The 14,274-nt window shown below is 36.5% G+C and overlaps 1 protein-coding gene across 1 annotated transcript; it reads left to right on the top strand.

The window, feature by feature from the left end:
- The first annotated feature begins 6,987 nt into the window (after nt 1-6,987).
- On the top strand, nt 6,988-9,265 carry LOC147850300 (scarecrow-like protein 30). Its single transcript, XM_087336364.1, has one exon. The coding sequence runs from the start codon at nt 7,133-7,135 to the stop codon at nt 9,203-9,205; it is 2,073 nt and encodes a 690-aa protein (XP_087192490.1). The 5' UTR covers nt 6,988-7,132; the 3' UTR covers nt 9,206-9,265.
- The last annotated feature ends 5,009 nt before the right edge of the window (nt 9,266-14,274 follow it).

Genomic DNA, 14,274 nt, shown 5'->3' with positions numbered 1-14,274 from the left:
GATTGTGACTTCCAAAACATGAACTTATCCCTCAACTTACGAGACATCTATTCAATCAATTGACATTCCTAATGGATAGCCCATTTGTAACATTTGACATTCCTAATGGCCATGTGTTGAAAAATAGAGCCTTTCTTCACCATGGATCCTTGTCATCCAAAACATTCCAAATCCCTTTTAGTACATTATATGAGACTAGAATTCCTCCAATTAATATGTAATCCGGAAGCCAATACAAATTGGTTCCATACAAGCATCCCCTTCACAAGATTCTCTCGTGAGGCTTGTAGAAACATGAAAGAATCATCAACCAAAGCTTGTGCTACTAGTTGCCCTCCAGAGGGAAGGTGTAGACCCACAATGTCACCATTTGTTGCAAGCCTTTATAGCATCACTGACAAGGGATGAGTACCAATGGCAAAAAACAATGGGCTAAGAGGGCATCCTTGATGAACGGATCTTATGAGGGCAATTTTTGATGTAATTCCCCCATTAAGCATTACTCGAGACACTGCATCTTGTCCTAATAAAAATATGAGGTGAGACATACGAGGTCCAAAGCCCATTGTATGCATTAACCCAGAAACAAAGGACCAATTAACATGATCATAAGATTTCTCCAAATCTAATTGTACCATAATCCATTCTTGATGAGTGTTTCGAGCATAATCCATGGCCATTTGAACATTCAACACATTATGCAATATATTCCTACCTGCAATAAAACCACATTGGCCAAGATGTAACAACTTTGGTAAATACTTTTGTAATCTATTTGCCAAGACCTTTGTAAATATCTTATACAACCCCCCGATCAAAGAAATAGGACTCCATTGATGAAATGATTTGGGAGATGCCACCTTTGGAACTAATTTAATTAGACCAACCTTCCAAGCTTGAGGCATACAACCAGAATCCCAAGAATGTTGAAACATCAAAGTTAAAGGCCCCTTTAAAATGTTCGAATATCGTTTAAAAGCTTCATTTGTCAAGCCATCCCAACCAGGGCTCTTGCCACTAGGAAGATGGCTTAAAACCGTGTCCACCTCATCCTCAGTGAAATCCTCATCCAATTCCTAACTAATGAGGTCATGAACAATACATCCAACCACATCATAAAACTCATGACATGATCTACTCACCTCATTTGTCACTAACAATTGTGGGTCAATCAACTCCTTAAAGTAATGAACACATATGTCATATAATGAACAATACATCCAACCACATCATAAAACTCATGACATGATCTACTCACCTCATTTGTCACTAACAATTGTGGGTCAATCAACTCCTTAAAGTAATAAACTCCTTAAAGTAATGAACACATATCAATAATGCATTACACTAGGAGAGAACTTGTGAGAATTGTCGAAGAAGACCTCTTCTTCGTTGAGCATTAGTTACTCCATACATACGATGAATGATCTTAATGTTGCATAACGTGATATCCCATGCTTTAACTCCTTTATGATTCACTTCTTGTGAAGAATTTACCAAAATTTTCTCCATGAGAGAATCAACGTGAGGTTGAAGCAAAAGAGAAAAGTTAAAGCGTAATGGAGGCTTTCTAAGTAAGGATTTATACGTGTCAATTGCATGACTACAAACCCGCAAACAAATAGGAAAGTGATATGAAGTTCCTACATCTTGTAGAACTGTCATACAAAGTGATGTCGGTAAAAAAGAATCATCGTGCATCAGATACATTCTATCTAACTGACTCCATGTTTGTCTATGTTGAGCAGATTGGAAAGTAAAACCTGGATCATTCTCATGCAACCATGTCGAAACATCCAACTTCAAAACCTCCATAGCCAATGAATCCCAAGCAAGTTGATAAGGATAATCCATGATCGAATGTTCAGACAGATTGAGATGTATCAACACACATGTTAAAATCACCCATAAGTAATCATGGACGACCCACACATAGGGTTTGAAGGAGTGAACCCCATAATACAATACGTTGAGTGGCTTGGTTAGGGGCATAAATCCCAACCACCCACACAACCTCGCCAAAAAACATGATTTCTAGAACCAAAAACCAACCATAAGGATCATTATGCACCACTTGAGGATAATATTTATCCCGCACGATTAATACCACACCTGAATAATGATTATTAAGATGTCATGCATAGAATGATGAATATCCACACAAATGAACTGTGAATCCTGCTAACTCATGACACTTATGCTCAACGACACATAATACATCCCATTCTTTACTTAACAAAGTTTCCCATAATATATACTTCTTATGAGGAGAACATGCCCCTCTCACATTCCATGTTACCACTTTCATTCAATCAATAATGTTATGGGTGCACTTGTTCCTTTAGAGCAACTGATGTCATGAAACTAGTCAGCATGTTCCAATGTTGTATATGGATTCTCATGCACCACATCCTTAGGGTTGTCTATCGAAAGATTTTGTTTAGGTCCTCCCGCTTGACGAAAACCTCGAGAATTTGATGAATTTACAACCCGTCCCAATGAATCAAATTGAAGGTGAAGGGATAATACCTCATCCCCCCCTTATCCCTAAATTGTCGTTGTCAAGGAACTGTTCGAAGACCCTCCCGAGTTCTTGAATTACCTTGTCAAGTAGTCTCACGAGTAGTGAGTAAACTATTATGTTGCGTATTCATTGATTTCCCCTTCGACTTGCCCTTAACTTGATGCCAATCTTTGTCAACAACATCACTACTAACTCTATCCAATGGTTTTTCCCCTTGATCTATAACCACTCAACTTTGTTTTTCCATATCCATAGATTGAGTTCCCTTATTCTTAGGGCCCAAACCTTGAAGTGAGACCTCTTTATAACCTGCTCTATATGATGTTCCTTCATCCATGACAACCACAATATCTGACACACCAACATCTCTCCCAACTCCTTCCTCACCATTCCCTTAATTAGGACATTGACGATGACATTCCGCCATAAAGTGACCCTAATTTGCAATTATTTGTAGCATTTGCATGTGGAGATACCAACACTTTACCCATTTAACTCATCAACCATGGTAAAGTGACCATAAAAAAACATGCTTACAATCCATTGTTACCCAAAAAGGGCATTCTTGTTTTAACAAAGCATGATAGTCCACTATGGGGGACCATTGCATTACATGCACCAATCTTTTATCCACACAAGCACTTTAGCCAACAATGCACTTCGATGTTTTGGTGAATGAAATACTACATCATAAAACCCTTGTGGTCTTGCATATATATTTTCAGCACAATTTGGTGACACGATTGTGTTCAACCATTCTTTAATCAAATTAATGTATGGGAGTTTCCCAATAAAAAATAATCATAGAATACATCAAAAGATCGCAACACTGCCTTAGCATCAACTTCCACATCATGCACATCTTCACCAATGCATTCTTTCGTTTCATTTTCATTTTCTTCCACAATATCAGACAACAAGGTATTGACAATTCCCCATAAATTGTCACAATTACAATGATCCTTGTCAACCGCATCTACATGTATTACTTCGACATATGTCAATTTTTTCTCATTAATTTCCTCAATACCCTTAAACCTCTTAAACCTTTCAATATCTTCCCTTTCATGATTACATTCAACCATTGCATTACTCTTTTTTTCATCAATTGTTTCCATATTGATGTCCCCCACAATTTGTGAGGAATTCATGTTTATATCCATTATTCTTGATGTGATTTCGATCCGGGGTAAAAACAAATTTCCATGAACAAGAGAGACAACCGGAACTCACTCGATTGAAGAGGTCGAAGATGATGAAGACAATAAAAGCCCTGCAATGTGTGTTGAGTATGTGGATGTCGACAACACAATATTTCTTATTTCTATCGTTGTTTCTCGTACAGACCACCAAATTTAACTTGCTATATCTTGTTACGAAGCCCTAATCAAGAGCTTTCTAACGCTTATCTTTAGGCCCAATGCCGTTGCCGATAGAGAGCACAGAAATAAAAACAAATTTGCTTCTTCTTCTTCCTCACTCCACTCTTTTTTTTTTTCCTCTCTCTAAACTATCTCTCTCTCAAGAACAAGGGGAGACGATGAATGTGGACACACCTACACCACTCGGCCTCTCTCTTGATAAAGCAGAAATGCAAAGAACAACCAAACTCCCTCGGATGTCGGGCTTCAAAGCAACTTGACTCTCTCTCTACTATCTCTCTCGCAGGAACAAGGGGAGACGATGAATGTGGACACACCTACACCACTCGGCCTCTCTCTTGAGGAAGCGGAAATGCAAAGAACAACCAAACACCCTCGGATGTCGGGTTTCAAAGCAACTCGACGTGGAGTAGAAACAATTAAGAAGATAAAGGGAACATGAGCTATGTCGCTTAGCAACTATGGTTGTGGTATCTTTTCCATTGGGACCACGGGTCACCTCCACATCGAAACCCTTTGACCGCTCGCTTCTTTTAGAGAGACTTGGATGTAAAATGAAACTAAGCGTAGTATAAAGTCATTTCCTTAATTTCCTTATAGAACACGTTTTTATTTTTACTAGAACTCTTTAGCCGTTTTGACCGCTCACTTCTTTTTGAGAGACTTGGATGTAAAATGAAACTAAGCGTAGTATAAAGTCATTTCTTTATAGAACACATTTTTTTTTATACTAGAACTCTTTAGCTTTATGTTCTGTTTTATTTTTTATTTTATTTTTTTATTTTATTTTTTATTCAAAAAAAACTCCTTCCATTAGTTATAAAATTTTACAAATAAGATGATTATTATTTTTACTTTCAATGAATGGGTAAATACCCCATTTTTTTATTTATTGTAAACCAATTGTCTCATGCATTGTACACAAAATTCAGGTTCGTCTAGCATAACATTCGTTGGAAAACGAATGCGAATGTTATTCAAACATTCTTATGGTTTTTTTTTGTGTATTTTTCCCATTTTTTAAATATGTTTTTTCCTATTTTTTAGGCTTATTTACCTGATAATAAATAGTTAATCGAAAAGAATAGTATTTATCATTCGTTGAGGGTGTTTTTCTTACGCGAATGTTACGTATGGTTCATACTATGGTCTCATGGGCCAATTTTGGTCTTAGAAGAGACTATCTTTCTGTCTTTCTCTCTCTCTCTCTCTCTCCTGTTTCTTCTAGGGTTTCTTTCTCTACTGTTTCCTCTAGGGTTTCTTTCTCTACCGTTTCTTCTAGGGTTTACTGTAGTTTGCAGGCTGCTTGCTGCTGTCTGTCTTCTGTTCTCCATCCCCCTTGTTTTGCAACGAGAAGGTTCTCTTATTCTGGCTCTGCATTCCCATCTTCTTCTCCATAGCCATAATCCAGGTAACAATCTTATCCTCAAATCATCCGCTCCTTTCTTGCTTTCTCGCATTCAAGTCATCCTTTCTCCTTTCTTCTTGTGAATTTCGTTTCTATAGGCAGCGAACAACTGGTATACTTGCATTCATTTTCCATTCTTCTTTCTTAGGAATTTCGTCTCCGTAGTCTGCATAGAACCAGTAAATTTCTTATCGTGTTCTTTCTTTCTTCTGATGGAATTTCGTTTCCACAGCCAAGGAAAACTGTGAAAATATCCTTCTTTCTTTATTATTCCCTTGGAATTTGTCTATACAGCGATTGAAGAACAGTTAAAATCTCATTCATTTCTTCATATCTTCTTTCTTCTTATTCTTGACAGTTTCGTCTCCACTGCCAGCTAAGACCTGGTGAATTTTCATTCATCCTTCTTCTTTTGAATCTCCTTCTTTTTTATTCATTTCTTCTAACTTCTTCTTATGAATTTTCGTGTCCACAGTCAACGAAAATCTAATAAATTTACAATTTTATTCTTTCCTCTTTCTTCTTAAGGTTCCTGATTTTGGTTTGAATTCGGCTTTTTCCTGTGTACTGTAATCGTCCCATTAAGTATACACAGAGAACAGCTTATGAAATTTACTTTTCGGATCACTCTTCTTCTTCTTCTTCTTCTTCTTCGTTTGAGAGCTTCAGATAATTCTGTGTTTTCACATTAGAATGTAGGCAATTTCTTGATCAGTTCGTGATTTGGAAATGCTTCAAGTTTAACCCCTAGGAATGCATGTGGTTTTTCTTGCCATCTTTTCACAAGCCTACTGTCGATAGATTTCGTGCGTGAAAAGTGTTTTATGCATGGAACCTGTTGTTTTATTTCTTTCTTCTTGGTATGCTAACATCGATAGAGAAGATATGGAAGCTTCAGGTTCTTTCTTTATAATGTTTCAGAGTTTTTAAACCCTCGGAACTCTTGAAAATTTCTTGTTATCTTTGTTATCACAACTTCTCAAGAAATCCATTACAGTGAAGATATAGATACATAATGTATGTGTATATATATGTTATCAATCGATAGGTGTGTACGTATGGAAACATTTCTTTTTTTTGCTTTTGTTTCTATATACTTATTGGTAAAGTCTTCGTAGATTTTATATGTGTAAGAAGATTCACGTTCTGGATTTCCTCATATTAATGCAGGAATTTTGAGACATTCCTTGATCAGTCTATGAATTGAATGAAGTGCGTTTTACTTTTGTCTTCCTGTTGAATGGTTGTGTTTCATTTTCTTTGAAGTCTTTCCACCAGTTTTTTTTCAGATCTTTTCAAGAGACCAATTACAGTTCATAATCAATCAATAGAGAGCTCAAATTTGGAAACCCTTCGTTTTATTTCTTTTTGGTGTGGCTACATCATCATATCATAGCTCTTGAAAAGATATGGAGCTTCAAGCCCTGTGTTCTCATGTCAGAATGTAGAGAATTTTGATCAGTTTTATGTGCAATATGGAAATTGTTCTTTTTCACTTCTTTCTGCTGTGGTAAAATTGGTTTATGATCCACAGATGAAGATTCCTAATAATGAAAATAGAGAATTTTTGAGGCATTCCTTGATCAATTTTATGCATGGAAACCGTTGCTTGTGATAAACTGTTGTTTTTTATCACGTTCTTTTTTTGGGGTGGTAACAACAGGGTTTTATGCAATGTCTACAGATATGGAAGCCTTAGGTTCTGTGTTTCTCAGATGAATTTAAAGAGTGTTTGCGGCTATTTTGTCGTTACAGAAATATTTATATAGCTATCTGACCTTCTTGATCAAGTTTTTGGTAGTAACATCATATACTCCAATGGAGAGGAAGAGCGAAGGACTATACAGTGCCGATTTCTCTGCTGTTTTGCGCGATATTTTTCAACAAACCCAGACAGAGATAGATTGTGCTCGGAATCGAGGCATCGCATCTCATGTAAGACCTTCTCTGATGGTTAATGGTGAACAATCACACAATTTACCAGTTAATAGTCATGACTACAGCTACCAGTATGAACCCCTCTGGGATCCTGCCCTTTCATATATATCAGATATTCTAGCAGAAGATGATGATGAGCAAAATGCAAGCAATCTAATGCTTAGCCATGACGAATTTGTAGCCTATCAAGAGAAATTAGCATCTGTATTAAAAGAAGATTCGCCTTCTCTAGATTTCAATGTCAAAGGTTGGAGCCCTGGTTCTTCGGATGGTATAAGTCCTTCCATATCCATCTCAGAAGATTATCTCGATGCATTGGTTTATACATCAAATGCCAAATCTCCCGAAAGCTCATTGTTGTGGTCAAACAGTGATTCCGAGGCCTCAAGGAATGAAATTCTCTTAAATAGTTTGACAGGACCTGTCGATCATAAAGCTTCTTCATCCTCTTTCTTTCACAGGGGATTTGAGGATTTGAAATTGCTAGGGAATGAGCAAATAATGTCATCTACGAGTTTTCCCATGGACGAGGTTTATGTTGATAGCAAAGGAGTTTCACCTGGACAAATGCAGAGTTTCTCGTTACCAATGAATGGGCAAGTGCTCATAGCAGGTAAACATGGAAGCCAAGATGACATTGGAGTGAGATTACTTGGCAATAAGATGCCAAAAGCCGAGAAAGTAGGGAAGGTCTTAAAACCAAGGAAAGAAAGCTCATTGAGCTTGAAGAAATCTGGTGCCAAATCTTCAAAGTCTACTCGAGATGGAGAACACGAGTTCATCGATATAAATGACCTTCTACTCCAGTGTGCACAAGCAGTAGGGCTAAACAATACAAAGAGGGCAATTGAAATACTCAACAAGGTGAAACAACATGCATCACCTTATGGAAATAGTGCAGAGAGATTGGCCTATTACTTCGTCGAAGCTATGGATGCTCGGTTCTCTGGCACTGGGTGGCCTGTATACATGGGCTTAATGCGGCGACGCCCTTCAGCAGCTGAGGTCTTACGAGCTACTTGCCTATACATGAATTCTTGCCCATTTGTGAAAGCTTATCACTATTTCATCAATCAAACCATACTTGATGTTGCGAAGGGTGCATCAAAAGTGCATATATTAGAGCTACAAGTGGACGGTGTTCAGTATCCTTCGCTCTTTCAAGCATTTGCAGCGAGGCCAGGGGGGCCTCCTGAGGTGCATTTGATAGGCCTCGGATTCCCTCACTACTCCATGCTTCCGTCTCAACTCGATGTGGTCGAGGATCAGGTCCAGAGGACGGGCAGGCAGTTATCAGCTTGTGCTGAAGTATACGGTGTTCCTTTCAAATACACAGGTTGGGCCGGGGGTAAAGAGAATCTAGATATGCAAGACTTTGTGAGTCCATATCGAAACCCCGGTGAAGTGCTGGTGGTTCTTTCCACTTCGTTGCTTCGATATGTGATGGATGAAACACTTGACTCTCCTATGCTTAGATCTAAGCTTTTGAAGCAAGGGAGGGACGTGAATCCAGACGTGTATGTTCAAGGAATTGTGACTGGTTCTTATAGCACACCTTTCTTTGTACGGAGATTTAAAGAAGCATTGTTTCACTTCGAGAGTGTGTTTGATATGCTTGACACATTCATCGATCGAGAAAAGAGTGATCGATTAGTATTTGAGAGTGAGATCTTGGGAAAAGCAATACTGAATATAGTTGCATGTGAAGGGTCAGAGGTAGTTGAAAGGGTCGATAAATACAAACATTGGCAAGCGGTTACTGAAGAGGTGGGGTTCAAACAATTGCCGTTGAGTGAAAAAATTAAGAAAAATGTGGAAATCATGCTTGAAACATGCCATAAGGAATACACTGTATCTCAAAATAGTCAGTATTTGTTAATGGGTTGGAAAGGAAGGATGTTGCATGCCATGTCTACATGGAAAGCAACACCTCAAAATGGTTGGGCTACATAGTATATATGGCCTTGTAAAAACTGTATATAACAATAGCTACACAATTTGTGTTCATGAATCTATCTTTGATTAACTCGGGAAACAAGTGTCTTTATGCTTTTTCAAGGTCTTTTGCTCTGCCCCTAAGGATGTTCTTAAATATGAGAAAACAATCAAAATAAGAGGGCAATGGGAACATGATGCTACGTGTTGCCCTTGGCGCTCTTTCGTCGGTTGATTTTATTGTTTTGTCATGAATTATTACAAGCTCTTGTAATAAAATCTTTAGTGAATTTTTTGCTGCTATGATTGATTGAGTTCATAGGTACACAAAGCAAAAGATTTGGCTAATTATTTCCATAAGCAAGCAATGAACAAATGTTTTGGAGAAAGTCTCACATCTTAGAAGAATTGGTGCCCTTTTACAATACTCCTTTACTATAAATAGAGACTAATCTATCCAAGTAGACTATTTTATCTCTGTAAAAAACAGCGCTTGAAAAACTCAAGGTTGTAGGATCAAGAGAGAGCACAAGCTTTATAGCATTTAAAAGGCATTGCAATGTTTTATTGTCCCTTTATCTTTTGTGAACACCATTAAAAAGGAACCCATCCCTATAGTGTTCAAAGGGATTATAGCCACAACTTTAAATTGCACTCATTGTCTCCTTGTCAAAAAGAGGCATAGTATTTTTATTAGAAAGAAATTTTGAACAACTTCTTATGGTAAGACACCTACGAGTTCGATTTGTTCATTTTCCTTCCATATAAAGACAAGCGAGTAAATCCCTTGTCTTTTTGTCTTTTCTTACTTATTTTATGATAACTTGATGGGATGGGCATCTTTTGCTTTATGATACCATTGATTATACTTCAGTGGGTAGTCGCAAACTCATTAGAGAAGAATTAACATTAAATATCGCTTTGTGTCGTGAGTCGTGACTTGGGATACTTTCAACGGAACCACTGGCCCAAGATTTACCACCCAACATCAGCTCGTCAAATGTTCACATTCAAATTGGCAAAATATTTAACTCCCAAGCATAAATTGGCTTAATATCATATACAATGTACCTTTACAACAAAAGTGCATGTAATGGAATGATTAGACCTCCACCTTTTATATTTGTGTTTCACCTCTTCTTTGAAGGGTTGTGCTGAAATTATACAAATGATAAGTTCCTCAAAAGGTATCATATGATTTCCAATATGTTTGGTGATGATGTTGATGTTCACGTATAGAAATGGGTGGAGCTATTCTTACTTTGATTTAGGCAAGCTCGTTGGTATATGATGTTAGATGACCAATCGTTGAGGTTCATCATTTATGGATTTGAATGAGATAAACAAGTATGGAGTGGAGCAAGGTATAGCCACTTTTTCCTCATTTAGATTGTACTCCTTAGCTATTTTGATTATGTATATGTTTTGGTTTTAGGACCTTTCTTTACTCATTCATTACCACAAACACCTCATTTAGTTTCCTTAACCTAATAATGTAAGTTATGAGACGTTCAACGCCTTCATCCTTCGACATGTTTTTTTATCTTTAATCTCAACTTTAAAATACATTACTCACATCTTTTTATATCATGAAAGTAGGCATTGCCTCGCTTTTTTCTGTTTTTGAGGGATATGTCTAACCTTTTAATGGTCCAATGATAATGTTGCCTTTCCTTTTTCCTTTTAACGTACATTTGGTAAATATTTTGTTTTTTGCTAATTATTAGGTGGGCATTAAATTAGTGTTTGATTAAGTTAAAGGTTGATATTTTTCTATTATGAAACAAGTCAATATCATATGCACTTGTCATATACTTTGTTTTGGCATTAGTGAATGTATAAACTGTTCATGTTGTCCTTGAGCATACATCTTTTAGATGGTCTTATGACCCACAATACAATTGTAGCCTTCTATATTTCTTTTGCATCGTTATTTTTCGTGGATAGTTGTGCGCGTATATAATAGTATTTGAGACCATAGCTACTTTAAAGGAAAGCATATTTGCCATGTAAGAAGTGTGAGAATGGGGTTAGAATGTGTGGGGTAAATTAGTAGATGTGGATGTTTTAATGGATGAGTCGAGAGTAACAATCGGCAACGGTTTGGTTTGGTTTGGAACCGAACCATTTATTTTTTTTGAAACCTGAACCGAGCCACGAAATTGAACCGTTAAACTTTTTTTTTTCAAACCGTTAAACCATTAAACTGTAAAAACCGTGGTTTTGTGGTTCAGTTTTGGTTTTCAACATAGGTCCAATTTTTAATTTTTAAAAATTTATAATATTTCATTATTTAGAATTTTTAGAATTTTTAAGATGTTCCTAAAATGTGAGAATAAGGTGTAAAAATGAAAAGATGGTTTAAAAACAATTTTTTAAATTTAAATTTAAATTTTTAAGAAATATTAAAAATTAAAAACTGTTAAACTGTTAAAACCGTGGTTTTTGACTATTGAAACCAAACCGAAACCGAACCAAACCGTTAAAAAAAACTTGAACCTAAACCGAACCGAATTGAACCGTGGAAACCATTAAAACGCGGTTTCGCGGTTCAGTTCGGTTCAAACCGAACCGTTGCCGATTGTTAGTCGAGAGCTACCACAAGCCACCTCTTAGAATGTGTGGGGTAAATTAGTAGATGTGGGTTTTAATGGATGAGGTTAGAGCTACCACAAGCCACTTCTCATGGATCTCAACCATATAGTGGGTTGTGCTTCTCACTTTCAAACACCGCTCGTGTTATTTCTAGGGGATCCAATTAATTGTCTTTAATTTTATCAAGAAAATCTAGTGTTTTGCTATATCTAAAGCCTTTTCCAACCTTCCACACTTCCATATATGAATTTTACATATTGGCCAATGTAAAATATCGTACATACAACCTTCAATTTGTTTTAAATAATGCACGAAGGGATATCTCTACAAGATATAACTTTTATAAATACATAAACTTTTCATACTTTCGATCACATGTCCAATAAACTTTTATAAAATACATAGAATTTTCGTATGTTTGACCATGTGTCCTTATAAGCCCTTATAAGCTTTAAAAAATACAAACTTTTTGCTCTTTCAACGTCATCCCTTATTAAAAAACGTGTCTTTTGGGTATGCACTTCATAGTTTAAGGGGACTAACTTAAGGACATTGTCATCAAACACAATGCAACCAGAATAATACTCGAAAATGGGAAGTTAGATGGAATTGAGATGTGGTCCATGTATTGGTTTACGAAGTAGAAATGTGGGGTAACACTCACATAGACAATTGTACTCACATAAACAATTGGGAGTTCAATCCTTAAGATCTTATTCAATTGTCATGGCATAAGAAATAGGTGCTCAATGCTATCCATGCAAAGAGTATAGAAGTATATCACAAATTTTCAAGAATATGCTAAATCAAAAGTTGCCAAAATAGGACTGGAACATAGGTCATTAGGTACAAAAACTAATCAGGGCAAAAACCTCTTATTTGAAGGATCATAACATTATGAAACAATTTTAAAAAACCTCGCCCTTTCCACTTGTCAAAGCACTATTGAAAGTGAATGTGTCACCATATCACCTCATACCATTGTTGATGTATGGAGGAATTCTTAGGCCTCTGACAAATTATGAGCATTATTGTCTTACATATATCGTTTAAGCAATGCAATATATAAACCATGTGTGGTGTTTGTGTGTTTCTAGTTATTTTATGGGCATGAATAATAAGTTCACTTGCTATGTATCACAACTTGGTATATTTGGAAGGCTCGATGTTTGAAGGTATTTCAAAATGTGACTAAAAGACCTACCAAATCATTTCTTAGGTTTGGACAGAGATTGAGCATAATCTCAGAAGTTCTTTGGATAATATAAAAAAGTTCTTTTTTTTTACCAAAAAAGAATATACTCCTTTAGTTAAAATATACACAAACTCAATCCCTTTCTCGGGAAGGTCGAGCCAAGACTATCCTATCCTACACAAGAGATCTTGCTTATTTATCTTACACTTTCACATATGGCTCTAGCCATCCTTTCATGCACTTAGTATTTTTATTGTTTTGTTGGCTAGAGCCTAGACATAAGAGAAGAAGCTTTCAAAAAATGAGAATGTTATATGTGAGGATATCAAGAAAATACAAATAATACATTATGTGATTTATTATTGGAGCATTTCTCATATTCCTCTTAGTATCCTTGTTTCCTCATTGTTTTCATTGTTTATTGCATATGCAAATGATATCTTATTCCTTGTTGACATTGTCTCTCGAAGTCATTTCAGGACCTGCATATTTCCCATCTTGGTTTATCTCGCCATATTTTATTCAATAATGCACCATCCACTTTGATGATTTCTAGTCATATAAAAGAAAAGACATTAGTGGATTCTATGTGATGTAGACATAGGCTATGACATAGACCTGAAAAGAACCCCAACTTGAGCCAAATTCTCTTTCTACTTCTCCCTCACATATTTGAAGTTGCCCTTAGAAATGCCTCCATCTCACACAAAACAAATGTGCACACACATAAAACAGAACTTTTTTCATGAATGTCATGATGCACCATCTACTGGTCATCCTGGATTACAACGCACACTCGTTCTCATCTCGAGTACTTTTTTTTGGCCTAAGATGCACTCTGATGTGCATAAATACGTAACTAAACGCTTACAATATCAAATTAATAAGTCGGAACGACTTAAAGTTGCGGGTCTTTTACATCCCTTAGATATTCCCAACAACAAATGGGAAAGTATATCGATGGATTTTATTGTTAGTTTACCTCGTACACAGAGGGGTCATGATGCCATTTGGGTTGTCGTTGACAGACTAACAAAATTGGCTAGATTTATTCCTACCAAAACCACGGTAGTGCTCAACAATTGGCTTATCAATTTGTTGATGAGTTATTTCGCTTTTATGGATTACCGATGGATATTGTTAGTGATCGAGATTCCAAGTTTACTAGTGACTTTTGGACTCAAGTCTTTAAGAAACTAGAAACTACGTTGAGCATGAGTTCCGCACATCATCCTCAGTCTGATGGACAAACCCTAAACCCCTTCTAAGTGGGAGCAATACCTTCCTATCTTAGAAT

This window comes from Azolla caroliniana, unplaced genomic scaffold, assembly GCF_043228905.1.
Source record: "Azolla caroliniana isolate FFs.n. ecotype wild unplaced genomic scaffold, voAzoCaro1.0.p SCAF_21, whole genome shotgun sequence".
Classification (NCBI taxonomy): domain Eukaryota; kingdom Viridiplantae; phylum Streptophyta; class Polypodiopsida; order Salviniales; family Salviniaceae; genus Azolla; species Azolla caroliniana.
Note: the sequence above shows the minus strand (reverse complement) of the source record. Positions and strands in the feature narration are given on the sequence as shown.